The sequence below is a fragment of the Pistacia vera genome, unplaced genomic scaffold, assembly GCF_008641045.1.
Source record: "Pistacia vera cultivar Batoury unplaced genomic scaffold, PisVer_v2 Contig170, whole genome shotgun sequence".
In the NCBI taxonomy this organism is placed as follows: domain Eukaryota; kingdom Viridiplantae; phylum Streptophyta; class Magnoliopsida; order Sapindales; family Anacardiaceae; genus Pistacia; species Pistacia vera.
In genome coordinates this window covers 334,920-359,307 of record NW_022195790.1, presented here as the reverse complement: position 1 = coordinate 359,307, position 24,388 = coordinate 334,920, and the positions used below count along the sequence as shown (strand labels likewise).

Below are 24,388 nucleotides of genomic sequence, written 5' to 3'. Positions count from 1 at the left end.
GATATGAAATTTAGTTAAAAGATATTTGTTTAATTGTCGTAGTAAGTCAATAATCCTATTGATTCGATATTTTAACAATTGCATGGATATTGAATTAATTTGCCTTTTCAAGAAATGTTTACATGTGTCTAATCCGGTTTCAAATTAAAGATTCATATGATTAGGTATCTTTAAATCTTAATTAATGATGTATTGAGTCAGATAAATTATGTAAATCCTAATACACGTGGCTCTGCTGTGTTACAATCAACGTGAGAAACGTTACTTAACTGATCCTTGTAATGTTATATACAGTAATAAGGTTATGACTTGACTATCGGTTATGACTGTCAATTTATTATTTTAAGATCGAGATACTTTCCTGATTTAATCTTTTACCTATATATTTGTCGTAATTATATTGATACTAATGCTCTTAAGAAACAATTAATGCTTTGGATCCATTATCCATATCATCTTGCATAATCACACAGTTATGAAGCTAAAATTCTTTTCTTATGATTGATAGATAATAATAATTAAAAAAAATCAATTTTTGTGAATAAAAATTGACAGTACTAAATATCCGAAAAACTTTGATAAATTCATGAGAAATATAAGTTTAGTAAAATTAAATTATAATATATTTTGAAACAGCTTTCGGATACAATTATTAAAGCAAGTGCAAAATCAAATAAAAAAGTTAACCTAAAACAAAAATTTAAATATATATTAAACACGTTTTTAAATGTTAAAAATTTTAATTGTATTTTTATACATTATTTGAAAAGAACAAATCAGAAAAAACAAAAACTACCTATAGATAACCAAGTGGTTTGATAAAGACTCTTAGACGTATTATTCAAGAGGTATTGAGTTCGAATCTCTCATCGGTTACTAATTAAGGTAGCTACCGGAGTTCTTACTGGGTCGATAGTTCCCAGATCCCGAAAGATTAATTGAGGTATGTGTAAGTTGGTCCGGATACCCCCAATCATAAAAAAAAAACCACACACTCAAAGGTAACTTTGTTGTGTTATCTAGTACTTGAAAAAGGAAATGGATGGTAATATTATTTGTTCACAATTATCATTCAATGGATATGAAAAATAGTTAAAGATATTTGTTTAATTGTTATCGTAAGTCGATAATGTTATTGAGTCAATACTTCGACAATTGCATGTATATTGAATTAATTTGCCTTTTCAAGAAATGTTCACATGTGTCTAACCCAGTTTCAAATTAAAGTTTCATAACTTCGTATACTTATGTATCTTTAAATCTCAGTTAATGATGTATTGAGTCAAATAAATGATGTAAGTCCTACACGTGGCTCCGTTGCGTGGCAATCGACGTGAGAGACATTACTTAGTTGATCCTTATAAATATTATACAATAATAAAGTTGTGTCTTATGATTGTTAATTTATTAGTTTAAGATCGAGATACTTTCCTAATTTAANAAATATAATCAAATATATCAAAATAATGAAATGAGCCTTTGTAAGATATGTTATGTGTTAAAAGTATTTGAACGAGATACTTTTTTTTATGAACTTTTAATAAAATATTGTTTTATACAATTTTCAATTAATAAATTGTCTACTTTAAAGTTGTAAAATATATAAAATTTTCCTTTTAAAAAAAATTATTCATTTAAAATCATTTTTGTTCATAAATGAAAAAATAAAATATTTTCACCTAGCAATAATATTGGAAGTTATTTTACGATCACAGCTCTAAGATAACACATGTCACCGCCTAGTACACCATAGTTGGAGTTTTATTGGGACCCATTTTAATTGGATTATTTTAAACTATGATCAAAGGGTCCTGAGCGGCTGCGATGTTGCCACGTCAAATCCAAGGGTTATTCGTTGTAATATTGAAGTGGTCACAGTCTCACAGACCTCTAAGATTGAATGTTGACCGTCAATTCGTGGGACCCTTTTTATCTCGATTGGTTAACCGGTGTGGTTCTTATATTTGGATGAAAAAAATGTTATGTTTTAATATATTCATTGTATGATTTAATTAAAAAACTAGAATCAACATTTTTTTTTTCTTTTCTTTTGAGGGAAGAATCAAACAGTTTAATTTTTTATTGATTATATTATATGATTAAATGGTTAATCCAAATTTCAAAGCCAAGTAAACAAAAAAAGAAAAGATGAGGTGGTGTTATGATGTTGCCATTTCAACCTAAAAAGCAAATTAGCGAAAGCTACAAAAGGAAAAAAAAGTGATATTGTGTTGTATTTAAAATTCAACTTAACACGAGCCATAAGAAAATTTATAAAAAAATAAGTTTCGGAAAATTAAATTATAATATCTTTTCAAATAGCTTTCAATTGATATGAAATTTAGTTAAAAGATATTTGTTTAATTGTCATAGTAAGTCGATAATCTTACTGATTCGATATTTTGCATGAATATTGAATTAATTTGCCTTTTCAAGATATGTTTACATGTGTCTAATCCGGTTTCAAATTAAAGATTCGTATGATTATGTATCTTTAAATCTTAATTAATGATGTAAATCCTAGTACACGTGTCGTTGTGTTACAATCAACGTGAGAGACGTTATTTAACTAATCCTTGTAATGTTATATAGGATAATAAGATTGTAACTTAGACTATCAGTTATGATTGTTAATTTATTATTTTAAGATCGAGATCCTTTCTTGATTTAAGCTTTTACCTATATATTTGTCGTAATTGTATTGATACTAATGTTCTTAAGAAACAATTAATGCTTTGGATCCCTTATCCATATCATCTTGTATATCACACAGTTATGAAGCTAAAATTCCTTTCTTATGATTGATAGATAATAACAATTAAAAAAAAAAACTATTTTTGTGAATAAAAATTGACAGTATTAAATATCCGAAAAACTTTGATAAATTCATAAAAAATATAAGTTTAGTAAAATTTAATTATAATATATTTTGAAACAGCTTTCGGATACAATCATTAAAGCAAGTGCAAAATCAAATAAAAAAGTTTACCTAAAACAAAAATTTTAATATATATTAAACACGTTTTTAAATGTTAAAAATTTTAATTGTATTTTTATACATTATTTGAAAAGAACAAATCAGAAAAAACAAAAACTCCCTTTAAGTGACCGAGTGGTTTGATAAAGATTCTTAGACGTATTATTCAAGAGGTATTGAGTTCGAATCCCTCATCGGTTACTAATAAAGGTAGCTACCGGAGTTCTTACTAAGTCGATAGTTCCCAGGTCTCGAGAGATTAGTTGAAGTATGTGTAAGCTGGTTCAGATACCCCCAATCATTTAAAATAAAAAAAAAAAAAACACACACACACATACACACTCAAAGGTAACTTTGTTGTGCTATCTAGTAATCGAAAAAGGAAATGGATGGTAATATTATTTGTTCACAATTATCGTTCAATGGATATGAAAAATAGTTAAAGATATTTGTTTAATTGTTATCGATAATATTATTGAGTCAATACTTTGACAATTGCATGGATATTGAATTAATTTGCCTTTTCAAGAAATGTTCACATGTGTCTAACCCGGTTTCAAATTAAAGGTTTGTAACTTCATATACTTATGTATCTTTAAATATCAGTTAATGATGTATTGAGTCAAATAAATGATGTAAGTCCCACACGTGGCTCCGTTGTGTGGCAATCGACGTGAGAGACGTTATTTAGTTTATCCTTATAAATATTATACAACAATAAAGTTATGTCTTAACGATCAGTTATGATCGTTAATTTATTAGTTTAAGATCGAGATACTTTCCTAATTTAATCTTTTACCTATATATTTGTTGTACTTATATTGGTACTAGTATTCTTAAGAATCAATTAATGCTTTGGATCCATTATCCATATAATCTTGCATCACATAGATATGAAACTAAAATTCCTTTTCTTGTGATTAATAATAATAATAACAATAAATCAATCTATTTTTGTGAGTAAAAATAAAAAGTACTAAATATCCGAAAAACTTTGATAAATTCATGAAAAATATAAGTTTAGTCAAATTAAATTATAATATATTTTGAAACAGCTTTCGGATACAATTATTAAAGCAAGTGCAAAATCAAATCAAATAGTTTTAACCTAAAATAAAAATTTTAATATATATTAAACACGTTTTTAAATGTTAAAAAATTCAATTGTGTTTTGTTTTGTATACATTATTTGAAAAAAACAAACCAAACAAACACTGCCTCTGGGTGGCTAATGATTCGATAAAGACTCTTTAATGTATTACTTAAAATGTTTTGAGTTTCAGTTCTTCATCGGTTGTTAATAAGGGAAGCCACTAGAGCTCTTACTCGACTGATAGTTTAAGGGTTCCAATGGATTAGTTGAGGTGTGTGTAAGCTGGTCCGAACACTCATAATCATAAAATAATAAAAAAGCGCACACACACACATAGGTGATTTTTTTGTGTTATCTAGTAATTGAAAAAGGAAACGGTAGGTAATATTATTTGTTTACAATTATCGTTAAATGGATATGAAAAATAGTTAAAGATATTTGTTTAATTTTTATCATAAGTTGATAATGTTATTGATTCAATACTATAACAATTGCATGGATATTGAATTAATTTGCCTTTTCAATGTCTAACTTGGTTTCAAATTAAAGGTTTATATAATTATGTATCTTTAAATCTCAATTAATGATGTATTGAGTAAGATAAATAATATAAGTCTCACACGGGGCTCCGTTGTGTGACAATCAAAGTGAGAGACGTTACTTAGCTGATCCATGTAAATGTTATACAGTAATAAGATTATGTCTTGTTAATTTATTATTTTAAGATCGAGATACTTTCCTGACTTAAGCTTTTACCTATATATTTGTCATACTTATATTAGTACTAATATTCTTAAGAAATAATTAATGCTTTAGATCCATTATCCATATCATCTTGCATAAGCACAAAGTTATGAAACTAAAATTCCTTTCTTATGATTGATAGTTAATTAAAAAAAAATTAAAATGAATCTATTTTGGCGAATAAAAATAGAAAGTACTAAATATCGGAAAAACTATGATAAGTTCATGAAAAATATATGACCAAATTAGTAATATACAAGTATGGTATGGGATAAAATCATATCATTGTATTAACAATGATATCAACACTAATAATCATTACACTTTTTATGATAATGACAAAAAAGGAGTCAATAATATTACTAAACTCCTAACTTTACCTACCCTTTGATAACCGTTAAATAATGACAACCAATGAATTATATCAGCTTTTCTCTCATTGACCATTTCGGGTTAAGAAGAAGTGAAATTACCCTTTTCTCTATAAAAATAAGAACGCGGTGCGTTATGTGGTATGAAACAGGAAAGAAGGGATTTTATAATTGAGGTTTTAAATAAGATAATATTCTGATACGATAACTCGTAATTGGTTTTCAATAAATTTTTTCGCTTGATTGATTATAAGTTAACTAATTATAAATTGTCATATCGAGATTATGAAAGAAAGTTTACAAAATTTGGTTATGAACCAATATTTATTGTTTCATTTTTCATATTACAACAGTAATAAGAATGAGAGGTGATAAACTTTTTATCATCGTGACGAGGAGCTATTTTTTCAATATTGTTACTACCCTTTCAATAATAACCGTATAGTTTTCGGAAGAAACAAACAGTAGTAATCGATGGGCTGGAGCCGGAAACATTTTCGAGCCAGTAACGTTAGCTGTTAAGAAGAAACTGGTAACTTTGCCAGCCCGATAACTTACCATTCCCACTCGGTTTGGTCCATTGATCCATTCCCACACAAATATCCAAACCAAAGCCCAATCTTAAGCCCATCCGAAAAAATCCAATCATGTAAATTCACTGCGCGGGAACATCAACCTCCAAATTTTTAACCAAAAACAAAAAATAAAAGAACCCTAACATATGAAACAGTGAACTTAAAAGAGTCAATAACAATATTATCCCTTAGGTATAATTAAATAACAAGAATTACTTTCAGATTATAGAAATAACAAAAATCTTCCTACCATTAATATTTGGACGTTAAAATAAACGGTATAAGGGCAATCAGGTAAATATATGTTAAATCATTCACTTATAATATCTAACAGTAAATTAGCGACTCATTAACGATACGTGTTTTTTGTTATTACTGAAACCTCAAGAAACTATTTGTCATTTTATGAAAACTCAGGGGGGTCGAAAGGATAAGTTAAAACTTTAAAAGCACAAGATTTTCCCTCAAATTTGAAGCTTCTTAAATCTCACTCTCTCTCTCTCTCTCAAAATTTGAATTCTAAAACTCACGTTTTCTCTCTCAAATTTCTCAACAATTTTCTTTTCATTCTTGATTTTCTTGGAGAAATTCGAAGTCGAAGCCATGAGAAGAGCAGCGAAGCGAGAGACGGGGAACAGTAGCCGTAGTAGTAGAGAGCGAGTTAGCGACAAGACGGAGCAACTCAGGTCCGTGAAGCGCGAGAAAGTGAGTCATATCCGAGTCGACTTGGGCGCCGGTGATGAATCGACTCCGTCGAGTCAACAAGATACGGTCCAGCGTAGGGTTCTCCGGTCGAAGTACCTTGCTGTAATGAACAAGATCAACGGTAGCATTTTGCGTTTTAAAATTTAAATTATTTTCTTAAATTTATCTTCAACGATTTTTTGTTTTGTTTTGTTATTTTTTATGTTATTATAATGACTTTTTTTCCTTTTCAGATCAACGGGATGATTTGTCGAAAATAGATTCTCTGAAGTTCAATACAATCTTTAACGAGGTTGAGAATTTGCATCAATTAGGTAATTGATTATTTACATGTGAAGATGTTTAATTTGCAAGAAATTTAAATCTAGGAAAATTAAAAGAAAATTTGAAAAATTTAAATTTTGTTTCTGCTTTGGGGTTGTATGTTAATATTTTTATTATTTTGATATAAAAAAGAAAATTATGTAGTTAGTAATAAAGTGTTTCATATCATTGAAATCCATTGATTTTATTAGTAGAGGGAATTGCCTTAGCATTTCTCTTGGAATTTATTGTTTCTCTCTCTTTTGTATTTATCGTTTTGAAGAAAAAATACATATTTTGAATGTAATATAATGTTACTAAGTAATGTTACAAGTTATGAAATAGGATGGGTTATTGAAATCCATTATTTTTAATAGTAGAGGGGTTTGCCTTAGCCTTTCTCTTTGAGTACATTTTTTTTAGAAAATTTTTAAATTGGGACTTTTCGTGTAATGCCCAAATGGGTTTGCAGTGCAGAAGCCAAGGGAACAGGTAGCAGATGCAGAAGCACTGTTGGATATTGCTAACGCATTGGTGAATTCTGTTCAGTCACAATCCAATGAGGGAGTTACACCAACGGATTTTGTCAGTTGTTTGATCTCTGAATTTGGGCAACCCAATGGGGGGAGAGTAGCCTCCCAAGAGAATGCCCAGATATCAATCAATTGGAAAGATATTGGCCTTGCTATCTCACCGTTTTTATCAATATGCCATGGTTGTTGCACCATGTGAGTTTTATCTTAATCTTTATTGATACGATAATAATGTGTTTTGGGGTCTCACTAGCATTCCCATCCGTAAGGTTTCTCAAATTGGAGTTTTGTAAAGTAAAATGTGATATCTTTCACAATGAATACTAGATTAGTAACCAAATATATAATTCATTACTGTAAACTACAACTAATATACCTGTGTTTTTGTTTTCTTCTAATCTTTTTCTCTTTGATGTATGTTAACATGTTGGGTTTTGCTTTACTTTGTGTTATTTGGTGAAGGGTTGGGCCTATGAATACTGAGGTGAAACAAAGGAAGGTTGCTGTTCGCAGAAAGCGTGAAAAGCCTACTCAAACTGCAAGACCTGAGGAGGTGAAATTGCCTCTTATTTTTTATTCCCCTTTTTGGTGCTCATTTATGGAATATTGTTATTGTGATGAGCTGGGGTATGCTCTGGCCATGAAGAGTTCTTTCATCAATGAGATTGATGCTGGTGATGTGGATATCAAGTGTAATTTGATAGGTGGCATAACAGTGTTATTTTTTCGGGAATTTGTGAGGCAGAAGAGTTGGAGAGGGGGATTTATCCTGCTTTAGTAATGTATAGTGGCATAAGTTGAATTTTCCTTTTTCAAACCTGCATGATCTGATTGTATTATTTTTTAAACAATATATCAGACAGAAAACATAAAATGGTCATGAAGTTCAGATGACTTAGTAGAGGTTACCATCTTCTTTGGGAGAGGTTTTAGCTATATTTTTTATGTATATGATTGCATACATGTATCACTGCTTGAGTGCAGTTGTCTGAAAAATACTTGCATGGGGTTTATGCTCAATTTCCTCTTTTCTCTGTTCTCAATTTTGCATTCAGTTTTATGTGTAATTTGCCAACTTGAATGGATTATGAGTTACTCTAATGTAGAATTGGACATTGAATCCTTGAAGTTATTCTCTGTTATGCTTTCACAACTGTAGCAATTTTCATAATTTATGGTTTCTGTACAACAGGTTGATAACAGTGAGGCAGATAAGAAAACAGATACAGATAAAAATATGTCAACAATGTTTGACATCTTAAGAAGGAAGAAACGTGTTAGACTTGAAAGTTTGATTCTCAATAGAATGTCATTTGCTCAGACTGTTGAGAATATGTTTGCCCTATCATTCTTAGTTAAAGATGGTCGCATTGAAATAGCTGTTGATGAAAATGGCTCTCATTTAGTTGGTAAGCTATATACAGCAATCAGTTCAAAATTTTAGTATTTTAATATTTATACCATCTGTGCTTGGGAAATTATTTTTTTTATTTTTTTTTCAGCACCTAGGAATGCTCCTGGTGCCGATGCTGTTTCGTCTGGCAACGTCACATATCAGCATTTCGTCTTCAGATTTGATTATAAGGATTGGAAGGTATGTTATAGGAACCTGTTCTGATGAGTGATAATGCTGTATTAGGTGTTTCTATTATTGATCTCAGTTCTGAAACATAAGTTGTTTGGCCTCTTAATATGGAATCAATGAAGGTATAATCGGTCATGTGACCTATGATTTGGTGGTTTGAAGCATCTTCCAATTTAAGTATAGGTTTATGTAAGATGAATATTAAAAATTATTCATCAATAACTTTGGCAGAATTCTTAAAGAAGGTGAAATTTATGGTTAATGGAGATATGCTATAACTTTTCTTCGTAGCATATGCATCATTATTATATAAAATGTTTAAGTTCATTTTTCTTCGGTTTCTCATGTTAACTACTTGTTTCCCCTTAATCCAAACTTCATAATACTTGTTAAACAGTTAATGATGGATGCGGTGCCTGCCGGTCAGGAGCTGATGCCACATAGGGAAAAGTCAAACTCTTTTGGTGTTTCTCAGGCAGAACCAGCAGCATTCAACTCTCAAGCAGCAGCATTACGCACAACTCCAATCAAGAAATTATGCAGGAACCGTGGCCTGGTAATACGAGAGGAATCAGTTGTTGAAGATTCGCCTGAAGTTGATGATGCTCCTGCTGGTGGAAGAGCCACCAGAATGCTCAGATGTAAGCGTAAACTCATCTGAAGAAGAGGCTTTGTTTGACAACTTGCCATGAACTGGTAGCTGCATATTTTTGTAGAGTTTTGTCATGTACATATGGGCAGGTAAATCCAAAACCGATAATCTTATTTTGTAGATTATTTAACTGCTGATTCTGTGCCATAACGTTTTAAATTATAAGATACCATCTTGAAGAATGCCTTTTTGTGTAAATAGTATGGCACAACTAATTTTGTTCACCAACTAGGGTTAAATTTCAAGTGATTGAAATTTGTTACATTTTTGTATAAAGATTGGTTTTGTTTTGTGTCAAAATTTTGTATTCTCAAAACAATTAGCAATTTCCTTGTGCACGATCTCAGATTATTGTGCTTTCAAGCTTGTTTGAAATGAAGTCATAAAAATTCACCTTCTGAGCATATCATATTATCATTAGGGTGTGCTTTTATTGATTCAATAATGTTTTTTATTAAATGAAGTTGATAAACATTAATCTTTTGTGGACATCGAATTATAGATAGAATTGATTTTTATTGATATCATAATATCAATGGGGTGTGATGTTATTGATTTGATAACATTTCATAAGACGAAAATTTATCTTTTGTGGACTTTGAGTTATAGATAGAATTTACTGTTATTGATTTGATAACTTTATTGGATTGAATATTCAAGTCACGCGATTGTGTTTGTGTTTTGTTTAAATGGTAACATGGAGCGTTTTATTGAATGTGTTGGCAAGTGATTCTTTTGTCCCTTAAATTTTGATTATTGTGCCAATTGAATTGATTCTGTTTGGAGATAATGAAGAATTATTGACATTAGTTGCCCTTAAAAAAGGAATCGATCTCATCTAATAGATACCAGATTTCTTGTATTATACTTGCCCTTTATTATAGTTGACTTTAGAATATATAAAATGCCTCAATATTCAAATTCATAAGAAAATCATCTATTTTTAGATATTGTTAAAAATTAATCAAGTCAAATAGGAACGTATATATCCTTTCTGTCGATACCGTTATAAACTTATAACTATGTTAACTCCTATAGTTGAAATGACTACTTTACCCCATAAAACAATTTCTATTAAACTTGGGGAACAACCGAACAAGACCATTGGCTTTTTTTAATTTGAACTGCCTTTAGAAATAATAATATTATTTTATATTATTAAATATAGAAGAGTAATACTATATTAATAACTTTTTTTCATGAATTTTTTTTTTACAATCTTGATGTAATAGTTTGTGATTAATCAATTTTCAATTAATTAATAGGATTCATGTGAGATCTATTGTAAAATGATTAATTGTGAATTATTGTATCAGAGTGAGAGAAAGTTTATGAGAAAAGTTTGTCGGTGGTGTAGTATTATTTAATATAAAATATTAATTATAACAGTAAATTACTTGCTGAACAGATATTGGTCAATGTAAATTAAAAAGATAGTTTTTATAAAGGAAACTTTTGTGTGTTTAGTCTTTTTGTGAGTAGTTAGGTTTTGGAAATCTCATCAACTCAATATTTAAATTTATTAACTAATTTTATCAATTCAATATTCAAATATATCAATAAATTTTATCAATTCAATCTTTAAAAAAATATTAATTTTTTGATATTATTTACAAATTTTGGATGTTTGATTGAATTTATATGAATAGTGAAAATGTCATTTTTGTACAAATTTAAACAGAATATTTTAATAGTTTGTAGGGTGACATTTCTTAAATTAACGAGTGTTTACTAGAACAAGGTTAAAGTTAAACACATCAAGGTTAAAATCATAATTCTACAATTACAAAAAATCAAACAAAAAAAAAAACACCTTTCTATAAATTTATGAAATTTAAGAGAATTGATTAAAATTCATTGTTTGCATAAATCTTAAACCCTTTCTATAAATTTATGAAATTTAAGGAGATGATTAAAATTCATTGTTTGCATAAATCTAAATTTAGAAAAGCACAGGATAAAACTGATAAAACTGTGTACAATAAAATAAAATATATTTGATAAATTTATCAACTTTTAACCTACAATAATCATATTTTACAACTTTTTTCACCGACTTTTTTTCATAGTTTTCAACATGATAGTTGTCATATTAGTTTGTAATGGACAGACTCATTTTATAATGAGCTTCTACATCGAAAATTGTAAAATTAAGATTGTAAACCTAATATTATTCCTTAACATTTTGTGAAGAAAACAATATTAATAAATTTGTGAAAGAAAGCTCTTGTGACCATTTTAATTTTCAAGCTATCTAGGGTTTAAATTCTTTTTTTATAATCCAAAAATCCCTGACCTTATGTTATGAGACCTCAATTCAAAATTGGAACCCGCCAAATTTTATATAATATTTGAGAAACAGAAACATGACCTTTACCGATACAGACTCATGAAGGGACTTACAGCCCAAATCATGTGAGAGCATTTCCTTCGTTGGGTTTATCGTACAATATCTTAATTGGAGCTCTACTTTTGAAACATAATTAGACCCTTTAACTTACATGTTCTAGTTGGCATGGCACTAACATTAAACACATTATTAAAAGTTGTTAATTTGACAACAATCTCATCAACAAGCTCATAAAATATTACAACCCCTAAAGCAAAACACTAAAAAAAACTAACTCGAAATCCCGCCGCAATCTAGCCCACCCTAGGGAAGAGAAAATAGTTTGCCATTGTAACACTAGTGCTTGCTTTTTGGAATGTTAAGGTCCTTAAATATTGGACTGTCAACTCCCACTCCCATCGCGTTAAGACCGTTGTCGACGTATAGACAGCACCAGTGATTGCAGATGCCAAAGGATGCTAAGAAGGCGGCTGTGTTCCACCTCATCTGTTTTCATTGGTTTGTTAAACTCAGTAATCTTGTTCGACAAATAGCACAAGCAGAAAATGAATTAAGATAGATAAGTTCCAGCAGATACCTGCTGATAGTTCTTTCTGCAGTGGTGCATTCTCAAATGAATTTCAATCATTGTGTCGATGAATCCATTGCTTTTGCTGCACGACTTCCTAGCGGACCTGCAGGACAAAATAATATGTTGCATGTTCTCAAAAAAGAAGTCTAAACGAATGGTGTTGCAAAGATACCAGCAGATATGGCATTGACCCTGATTGTGTGTTTCTTCCTGCTTCAAAAGCAAGCACCTGAATGATCAAGTAAAGGACGAAAATGAATCGACTTTATCCCGAATTAAGGAGCATATTAGAATAATGTGAACCATAGTAGAGAAGAAATAAGAACTCACTCTGTGTCACTCTCTAGTGCAGCTTTAGCAGAACTCATGCCACCACCGTATCTGTTTTGAAATAGTTTCAAAAAATGTGTCAAATGAAAAGTAGTGAAACTCCACATTCATCGATAATCGAATGATTGATGCACATCAAACTACCCTGGAATGATCCTCTCGGAAGCAATGTATGTAAGAGAAATTGATGAACCACCTATATCATTAAAAATGAATTTAGATTCTAGAAATGCTTGTTGTATTTATCATGTATTGAGTATGTGGAGAGAAAAAACAGGCAGATTATGAGTCAAGAAGCATGCCTGGATTCATTATTGGACAAAATGCTTGAGTAAGGAAACAAAGAGTAACTTGAAGCTGATACAGCTGCAAGATATCCCTTCCTCGACGTCTCCAGCAGAGGTTTACTCACCTGGTAAGAGACATTTATTGTCAAAATACAAAAATAATAGTTTATAGAGATTCCTTATACAGAAACTTAGTACCTCTGGTCCATTGGCAAGTGAATGCACAAGGATGTCAATGCTGCCAAAATCCTGTTTCACGGATTCAGAACTTCCTGCAACACATTCAAAACACCAAACATTAAAAAATCATGCGAGTGACAGTAGCAATATAATGATGGTAGAAGAAAAAGCGTGTATTTTAAAATTTGAGCGTTAAATAGTGATGACTTATAGGAAACAAAATAAAGCAAAATGCTGATCATACGTTAGATGTGAAACTAAATTACATATCAAATTCTCTTCAGTCAGAAAATGTCAATGACTTATTCAATAACAATGGCAACATTACAAAATTCTCAACGACAAATGATAAGAAAGAAAAAATATGGTTTATATACCTTAACAGTCCACTTAGAGACGCTGCATAACGTATTTGCTTTCACTCACACAAAATGACAGGATAAGAAATGTTTATCGTAAATTCTTCACGTATTTTACAGTAACTGCACACATCCTTACATCTTCAGGCACATCCTCAGGGCTGTCATAGACTGCATCTAGGGGATATACTTTGGTGATTTCCATCAAAGAACCATCTGGCAACCTGAAACATAAAAATTCTTTCAGCCGAGCCATTCATCAAATTGACCCATTATAATGTCACATAAACCAAGATTAATAACTTACACACGTGATCCTCAAACTTTCCACGTCGCAGACTGGTTTCAAAAATGTTCAAAGCCTAAACAAGAAATGTAAGTAAATGAACATCCTTACCGAGCTTGAAAACATCAGATTATTTGAAAATGAGAGAAAATAGAATGAAGGTTTAGTGTCTTACAGGCACCCATGTCCCCACGAAATTTCCGCACCACAGCAGCAAGAGATTTTGCTATCCCAACCGTATCCATTGTCATCAGCTACACCAGCAATAATGCCTTCTTACCTGAAGACACCAGTACCAGAGTTATTGGGAGGTTTAACTTTTAATGATCGATAGAACATCAGTGTTAAAGTGGATAAACAATGACTATTCAACTTTAACATGATAACGGTTGACTGTTTGAAGAGATTCGTTACAACATTGATATTTAATACCTCCATCTAAAGACATCAGCTACCCACAACAAGAGCAACTTATGATTCTTTCACTAGTTTATAACTATATAGATCCATTGATTGCGTTCGGGATGAAGCAGGTTTAAGCACAGAATTAGCATAAGGATATCATGTTAATGGTTCCTCTTCACACTTTTGAAAATCATATAGCATGCAGGTTTACTTAAAGAGAATTCTGGGACAAACACACAATAATGTCCTTGCAACAACTTAAAAAGTAGCAAAATCATTCTAAATACAAAACATTACAACTTCCGATAAATAAATAATAAAGAAATTTAAATTTTGTCCGAGCGATGAAAAATTCGAGGAAGATGAATAAGACAAACCTCTCAAGTCAATTGGCAACCCAGATACAGGCTTGCTATCACTAGATTCAGCTGCTGCTTTTGTAACAACCTTGTCAGTTTTACCGAATGACATAAAACTCCGGTGGAGAGGTTGCACAGATATTGACAAGCACTTGCAGTTGGCCCATGAGGCTTCAGAATTTCCAGCAACAAAGGCAACACCTGCCTTGACAGCTCTGTGAGAAGTTGAAACACACGGCCTCACCGCCGCCATCTGAAGGCTGGAAGCTGCTGTTGCTGCCATTTTCAACGAACCAACTCTCGCAGAGGAAAATAAATACCTGCAAAATAAACGAGGTTTTGAACCATAAAACTATCACCAAAAGAAAAAAGAAAAAAAGAAAAGCGTACTATATCAGAATACAGCATAACGATTGAAACTTTCAAGTCATAGACTGTTTGTCATCAAGATTTCAAGTATAAATCAACCATTTGTCTTTGGCAACACGCCTTAATTTCTACAAATGACCTAATTATACTAACTTCCACATCTAAATTGCCTACGACATTACCCTTCAATTGTAATTTAAGCAAAAACAACACATCACACAACACTCAGAGATTCAAATTTCCATAATTTCCCTCCATTTCTCTCCATAAACCACAGAATCCCACTTAAAAGCTTAAAGCACACCACATTAGCCAAAATACCAACAAATGAGTCACTCAATGTTCCTGCATTACAAAATAAACAACAAAAATCTTTGAAAAATTTCATTCAGCTCCCATGGATTTCATAAAATAACATAAATATGAAAACTACCCACTAAAGTTCCAACCTTTCACTACCAAAAAGATCAAACTAAAACCTTAAATCTAATACCTCCCCCCCCACCCACCAAAAAAAAAAAAAAAAAAAAAAGAAAACCATTTCAAGAAGTCCATAGTCGAAAACAGACCCACCTCCCCATTTTTATAAATCTTTAAAAAAAAAAAAAAAAAAAAAAACCCACTCAAGAGAAAAAATATTTCAAATTTAACAAGTGTAGAAGTTTAAAGAGACCAATTTAGAAAGAAAGATTACCTTTGAAAGAGAGAGAGCGCCAATGTGAATGAAAGAAGAAGCAAAAGGAAGACTTTGAAGGCAGGAAAACAAGAAGGTTACGAAGGTTTCAAGAGAAGAAGTGAGAAAGAGTTCGATGAGATCGAGGATTGATTTTGATTGTCTCTGCAAGTGAGTAAAGTTGGAGTTATGGAGGCTTTGAAAGTGTCGAGATTTTGAAGGGGGTTAGTGTTCTTTTTCTTTAGTGGAAAGTTTTAGAGGGATGATAAAAAAGTGGGCTTTTTGTTTTGTCAGAAATAGGTCGAGAGTTTTTTATTGGGCTTTTTTAGGTTAAAGAGATTCCAAAATCTTTTTTTTTTTTTTAAACTCTATTTAATTTTTTTTTTTTTTTTACTCCATTTATCTTTTATAATCCAAAAATCTTGAAAATTTACTTCACAACCCAAATTCAAAACCAGAGTTTCCGTAAACAATAACTGAATTTGGTTATGTAAAGTACCCATGAGAGAATTTGAACCCTAAACACTTTTCCGTGCTTAAAACGAACTCGACTTATGTTACTTTTATATATATATATATATATATGAAATTATTATAATATACTCTATAGCACTTTATTTAAGTTTGATTATGAATTTTATAATATATATTATAACTAATGTAACATTGAAATTCTTAATACTCGTGCTTCCTTTTTGTTTGTGTACTTAATTACTACTATTAGGGGTGTTAAAAAAATACAAATATCGAACCGAACCAAAAAATTGGTTAACCGAAAAAACGGTTCGATTACGGTTCGAAAAATTCAAAAAACTGAATTTTCGGTTCGGGAAAAAATAAAAAGCAGTTAACCGAAATCGGTTTTACAAATATATATATTAAATAAAAAATAATAATATAATATATTATATATTAAATAATAATAATATTTTTAATGTATTGTTAGTAGTGGTCAATGGATATGTATGAATGTTTAATTTTTATATGGATATGTATTATTTATATTTACAATTTAATTTAAGAAAAAATAAAAAAATAAGTTTTATAAAAGAAAGAGAAAATCGGTTTAAAGCGGTTAACCGAAAAACTGGTTTTTCCTTCAAACCGATTCAGTTTCGGTTTAAGAATTTTTTCGAACCGAAAAACTGGTTCGGTTCAAAAAAGCAGTTAACTAGTTTGGTTAACGGCTTTTGAACACCCCTAACTATTATAACTCATAATTTTGATGTATTTAAAGAGAACATACATATATAGCGAAATATTCTCTTTGTTTCAGATTTATAATTGTTTTAAGGTTATTATTTTTTTCTAAAATAAAAGATGTTAGACCAAAAAGTTACTTAACCCCTTCTCCTTTTTTGAAAACGACAATCCAAAATTAGATAAAAGAGTTAGTACATTTTCACACTTTTAGATAGCGAGAAAACCAAAAATTTCCCACCTGCGCTTTCAGAAGAAGAAGTCAAGATGAAATAGGAGAGAGAAAATTACTTTATTAAAAATTGTGTATAAGCTTAAAATAATTATTATTGTGAATCAGGGAGGGTATTATTATACAATAAAATCTTTTATAGTAATAATAATAATAATGAGTTTAATTAATTTTATTACTATAAAAATATTACAGTTTAATAGATGTATGATAACAAATTTTTTTTTATAATTCATGATTTAGTAGTACAGTATTATAATTTCAATTGATGTTTTAATAGTATTAGGATTTCAATTGATGTTTTAATACTATTAAAATTTCAATTCAGTGTTTTAATTGCCTATTTTTGAAACAAATAGAAGATCGTGTTTTGAAACCAACAAAAATAAGTGTCCTTGATGGAATTGTAAATGTAGTTACTGCATGCTTAAATTGATGTGAAGCTACAAACTATTGCCAATTGTTTAAATCATTACAAAATTATGCAACAAATTGATGTGAAATCATATATTATTGTCAATTGTTTTAATCATTATAAAATTATGCAGCAAATTGATGTGAAGCCATATACTGTTACCAATTGTTTTAATTATTATCAAATTAGGATCTCCGATGTCGATGAATTATAAGTTACAAATGAAATGGATGAGGAGAATCAAAGAGTCATTGTAGAATTTAGTGATATAACTTCATTACACTAATCGAATGGATATTAATGTCTTTCTCAATCATCCAAATAAGCAATAAGTAATGCATGTTTTAACTAAAGAAGAAATCATTACTACAATTAGACAAGAAGATAAAAGAAATAATTATGAGAATGATAGTACGGAAATACAAAAAGTTTTTATGCTAAGAAGCTTTAAATGTACTTGAGAAACTAGAAATATTTGGCTTCAATAAAAAGATGTTCATGCTAACGAGTAGTCTACCTGCAAGTTAAAAGATGCAGTAAGCCAGTAACAACTTTAAAATATAAATCATTATCTCAAACAACTTTAGATAAATATTTTATTTAATCTTAACCTTTAATGTAAGATAGTATATATATATATATTTTTTTACAATATACAGATAATTATTACTATGTGGAGGTAAATTTTCTTAAGACGGGAATTATAAAAATTATAACTTATTATAATATAGAGTTTATTTTTATTTATAATTATCATAAATTGAGAATTGAATTTTTTATAATTATGTGGAGTTTATTCCTATATAGAATATCACTATAGAGAGGTTTTATTGTATCAGTATGCAAATTATGTCTTATGCTTATTTCACCGACTCACCCTGAACACTTTTACAAGGAAATTGTACTGAACGATACTTTATTCATTTTCCAAATATTTAAGTTTAGTAGTGCAAAATATTTAAACAATAAAGTAATTGAAATAATTTATATAATGTTTATATAATTGAATAATTTGTTTATATTTTAGTCAAACATTAATAAAATAGTTTTAGTCCCTGATATCATTTTTTTTTTCTTAAAAAATCCAATAAAATTGAGCAATTTTGGATTCAATTATAAAATTCAGTTCTTTTAATTTTTTTTTTTTTTTTCAAATTCATTAAAAGTAGGAGAATTAAATAAATCGAAGCCCATGTCATAAATAATATTGGGCTAGAAGCTTATTGGGCTTCAAGCCCATGAAATATAATCACCGCAGACTCATTGGACGGGGTCATATTCTTCATGGGCTGAAAGTGCCAAATGGGCCTACATCTGATAAATTTTTTCAACCCTGCCTCTTATCTCAGTAACCCTATGTGTAATTAAATTGATAATAATTCTGTATTTAAATACAAAAAAATAAAAAGATTAAAGTCACACTTATAATCAACTTATGTGAATTATTTATGTGTCAATATGATGTTTCTTTTATGACTTTAGAAATCGTCTGATCTTGTTTTGTTAATTCGAATTTAAAGCTGAAAACTTTATCGAACTCTACAATCTTTGAGAAACGAGAAACAATGACCTTTGATTATATAGATGACCATGAAAGGACATCCCTAACTACTCGATAAAGCTCATCTCGCTGTAAATCTTGTTACAATAAGAAACTATCTTAGAGGGATGGAAGTCGATCAGCTTTACAAAATTGAGCTATTGAATGCATGGAGTTCATCTGGATGTATCCTAGAGGGGCAGAAGTTGATTTTTAATACATTGCATACATCTAGATATATAGAATTTGGTTATTAAATCCTAGAAATCTTCTCATTGTAGATCAGGATACTTTTCTTGAGGGGCAGAAATTGATCTGTAGGACAGAACATCTTTGTAAGTTCTTTCATTCATCAATACCTAAAATTCTGACAAAATGCCACCATTAATGGTTCAAAGAACACTATCTGCAAATAAAAAAAATAAAAATAAAATCAAACATTGATTGAATGACAAAGTGGGCCTCTCAATTCTAATTTAAAAAAAAAGAAAAAAAGAAAAGAGGAAGAGCCCCACAAAATTATAATTATTAGAATTTATAAAGTTATAACTATTTCAGTATTTCTTAGTCTTCCTTCAAGACTTTTGAGGGGTACCATGAAGAATTAAATGTAAAATTTCATTTGATTGATTTGAAAGATTGTGATCTGATGTCTCTTGTCATTTCTGGAAAATTTTTGAAAATTTTCTAACCCACTGAAAGGAAAAAGAAAGAAAAAATCATATTTTCTAATTTGAACAGTAAAAATCATGATACATTTTTTATTTGTAGTGGGAGAGACTGTTATTGATTGGTCTAATCAATAATTCTGATATTAAAATTATGTATATTTTGCATCGTATAAAAATATACTTTGTTACTTTTATATTTTTCTTCTTTAAATTAGGTATGTTTCCTTTTTAGTTCATGAATGGCCCACTATTCATATTGGCATATTCTTTGATTAATTAGTCGTCAACCCATGTCCATACCCCTTGTGCTTTGGCTTTTAGAAAATCTAGAATAAGACTCCCGTCCCTTTCAAAACTATTCCCCCTTTTTATTATTATAATTAATTAATTATATATTATAATATCCATGAGTTGACCTAGTTTTATCTTCCAAAAATCCATAAATATTCCACATTTTTATTAAAAATATATATGATGTATAAGTTTATCAATTGATGGATGCTACTTGTTTGCAAATTCAACCATCAAAGATCTAATTAAGATAGATTTAATGAACTCCTTGTTTTTTTTTTTTTTTTTTTTTTTGTTTTTTGTGTAAATTTCAATTCAATGTAAATAAATTTGTCAACCTCTCAAGATTGTAGAAGAAATTTTTAAAAATAAAATCCGGCTCATATTAGGGTTTTGATTCATATTTATAAGTTAAAATTTTATTAAATTCATTTAATTCCAGTAAATTATTAAGATTGTACAAGAAATTTTGATTAAATAAAGTCAAGACTCTTATTCGAGTTTGAAGGGATTCAACTTATACTTATAATTAGTTTTGAGTAATCCAATGACAAGACTTTCACTATAGAAAAAGCAAGCTAATTAATTCATAAACCAAACTTTAATTTTAGTGGTAAAATTAAGTTGATAAGAACAAGAGACTAAAAGACATTGAATGAGAAAGTGCAAAATAAAGTGGGAGACAAAATAAAGGAGTGAGTGCAAAATAATTTTACTGTGAACAAATTAATAAGAATTTTCTGAGTGGGAGACAACTAATATCAATGTTGATAAGAACAATTGAAAATTTCATCAACACCTTATTTATATTCCTTTTAATTTAATTTCTGTATTAAGTCATATGTAAGGACCTATCCTTGTCACCTTTCTTTTAATTTATATTTGACTTAGAAAATTTGAAATTAGCTTCTTCTTATTCTGTTTTAGTTTCACAGCCTTTGAATGACTCTTAATTTTATTCTTTATTATAATTATAGATCAACTCTAGTTTAAGTTGCAAATAACCCCATATGGATTATCCTCAAATTAAGTAATTTTTTATTTATTATTTAAACATTATGTTGAATTAATATGTATATATATTCTTTTAAAATATTATTACGTAATAGAAATTGTAAAGTGGCTATGATTATGTATTTACATATTCTCACTCTAAAAAGATATGACTATGATATCATTAAAGATTATTGAATTGATATTAAGTGGCGGTAACTATTTTTCATGATGTTATGTATACATCACATCTTTAAAGATTTAGTATTTTTTGGAGTTTATGACTGGAAGTTCTGAAATGCATCTATCCTTGGAGTACGTTTCGTTCTACAGTAGTCCTCAGAGTGTTATTGACAAGTGCTACCGTTTGGTTAAATAGTTGTGGTTCTGAGACAATACAGTGCTACCAAAAAAAGAGTTGCTGATTGATTTTTTTTGTTCAATTGAGGAGGTTTTGTTTAAGGGTATGAGAAAGAGTGTAATAGAGAAGTGGACAAGTGTATAGGTTTTGTTATAACGCACATGTATATAAAAATAAAATAAAATCAACGAAACTAGGTAAATAAAAAATTAGCTAAGATTAATTAATCATCTAAAAAAAAAAAAAAACTGATTAATCATCTCCTAATCTGTACACCAAAAAGCCTAAATCCTTTGCTCTGATGAACATCCGAATTTAAAACTTTCTTCTTCTTCTTCTTCTTCTCAATATTATTATTTTGCTCCAATTGCAGTTGAGTTTCAATCCCTATTTCAGTGTGTTGTATCACATCAAGTAAAAAGAAATTTTGCCCTTCTTCTTTCCCACTATTATTTGTGCACTTACAAAGATAAAAAGTAATTATATCTTTTTCCTTCAATTCCTTCTGAAATAGTTGCCTGCATGAGAATTGTTCATCTCCATGCACCATTATTTGGTTGAGACTTGCAGTTCCACCACCACTGTAATTTTGATGTTCTCTTTGAGATTGAATTCGGAGAAAAGAGGCGGATTCCGGATGGTATGTTCCATCTCTAATCATGTTTAAAATTGCTTCTACTGTGAACTGGTTTTGGAAATTCGGTTCCTGGTTGTTGCTGTCTGTCAATGGGAAATTTCGATGTGAATCGTTACCGCGAATCTTTATTGCTGCGCTGTCATATGCCATAGCTGCCTCTTTCTCTGATTTGAATGTGCCTAGCCAGATTATTTGGTGGTTAGCATAAATTTGTGCTCCCCAATGTCCATTTTGTTGTGGCATTACTCCTTTAAATTTCGCTGCCGACACTCATTTTGTTATTATTATTATTATTCCTGTTGTGATACTGATGGTGATGGTGATGGTGGTGATCGTGCTTCATGCGCTTGCAAGGAGGCAAAGTTGTACAAGAACTGTTGTTCGAATATGAAGTTTCACCATTCTTGTATATTTTCGCGTTTGAAACCATGCTCGATGCATCTTCTTCCATCGAAATATTAAAATTTATGTACGAATATCGGTTTGATAAGATGATTAAAGAAGTGATGATAGAGATTATAAGTTGAAGGGAAGCGAAGGAGAAGATGATTTTATATAAAGAAAGAGATTGAAAGAATTATAAAACTTGTGGAAATCTGGTAATTAGAAGATAATAATCTGTTGCATGAAAATGGTAATGTGCTTTTACTTGGAAGGTGGAGAGTTCAAAAGAATAAACAAAATTAGGTTAATGTGATAAAAACGGACAGCAAAAATTAAAGCAAAATTACTATCCAAAAATCCTTTCATTCAGTAAATAAGAGAAAAGGTTAAAACAATTTTATTGTATCATAAACTGAAAGCTAAATGCTCTTTAAAATAGTTAAAAATATTCTCATATATTTTACAGTTAAGTGAATAAAATTCTTTTATTTATTTTCTTCTTTAAATTAGGTATGTTTGTTTTTAGCTTATGAAGTTTCAAAATAAAATCTGACTTATGTTCAAAACTTCATTTAATTCGAAAAAAATTAGTCCAATTAATCTAATTACAAGACTTACTCTGCTAAGCAAGCTAATAAATTAATGAACCAAACTTTAATTTTAGTGATAAAACGTAAAATCAAGTTGATAAGAACAAGAGACTAAAAGAAACTTTAATTTACAGTTAACAAATTAATTTTAATTGTGGGAGATAACTTATATCAATATATTGATAAGAACAATTGAAAATTTCAATCAAAACTATTGAGAGAATACCCTTTTTACCAACACGAGATTCAAAACTCAATTGGAATGATGAAATTACCGTGGTTCAAGTGTTGAAAAACCCTAGGTTCATGTTGAGTTCCACTCTAAGCTCTTACTACACTGTTAAATGAAAGAATACAAACACACAAGATTTACAAACTCGCTTACTCATTAATTAGAGAATATTAGAGAAAACCATGAAAATGTAACCCCAAGAGCACTTGACACGGTTTACAATGATTTCCCTCACACGTACGCTCTCTCTAAACCTAAACTTCTTAATATTCTTCACCACCGTTCATTTTGTTTATCCCTTGATTGACATACCTTTATATACGTTTGTGGAAATAAATTCTTAATCACATCCAAACTCCGTTTAAAATTATATTNTTTTTTTTTTTTGTTAAGTAGTATCATTGGAAGAGAGAAATAATATACAAAAAGGCCATAAAAAACCGGTCATCCTACCTCGGGACAAGTCTTGGGTTAGGAACAAAAACACAAGCCTAAAAGATTGAAAAACTAATATTCTCTTGTTTGTCTATTCGAAGCATGCAGAGGATAAGAGAAGAGAGGAGAGGACCAAGCAAATGAACATAAAGACAAAGATATCATACCACATGACATGCCTTGGGATAGGATCCAAAAAATAAATACTTAAATACAACTATACACAACGTCATTCCTACCTCAAGACAGAAAGGTTGTTTCTTATTCTAGTAAGAAATGAAAGACAGTTGTAACATTGATAAAATGTAACACTTGTTGTTCAATTTATGAATAAATTAAAATATAACTTCAAAATGATTAAAAATATAATACAAATTTAATTTAATTACATTGATCAAACTAATTAACAGTGCTAGGTGTAATCAACAAGTACAACTAAGATCAGTAGTAACTAGTTATACTAGAATCTTAACCCTATTTGGCTTAGTTAATTAGCCAACATATACAACAATTCCAAATAATTCTTCCTTAATAACAAAATTATAATTAATCAAACCTCTAATTAACAATCTCTCCCAAACTTTCCAAACTTGGACCTTCTTTACGCAGCCATGCATGCATGGTTGTATTGATCAAGCCCAAAAATAATTATTCGACAAAGACTAATTAAATCAACAATTAGCTAAGATTAATTAATTAA

At 29.7% G+C, this 24,388-nt stretch overlaps 1 protein-coding gene and 1 pseudogene across 1 annotated transcript; one reads left to right on the top strand and one right to left on the bottom strand.

Annotated features, from left to right (window-relative positions):
• Positions 1–6,276: 6,276 nt before the first annotated feature.
• On the top strand, positions 6,277–9,677 carry LOC116125746 (non-structural maintenance of chromosomes element 4 homolog A). The gene is made up of 7 exons (XM_031411463.1): positions 6,277–6,586; positions 6,699–6,779; positions 7,241–7,496; positions 7,764–7,854; positions 8,494–8,710; positions 8,804–8,895; positions 9,284–9,677. Exons 1-7 carry the CDS (start codon positions 6,364–6,366, stop codon positions 9,545–9,547), a joined length of 1,224 nt encoding a protein of 407 aa, XP_031267323.1. The 5' UTR covers positions 6,277–6,363; the 3' UTR covers positions 9,548–9,677.
• A 2,480-nt stretch (positions 9,678–12,157) lies between these two features.
• On the bottom strand, positions 12,158–15,778 carry LOC116125747 (annotated as a pseudogene).
• Positions 15,779–24,388: the final 8,610 nt, after the last annotated feature.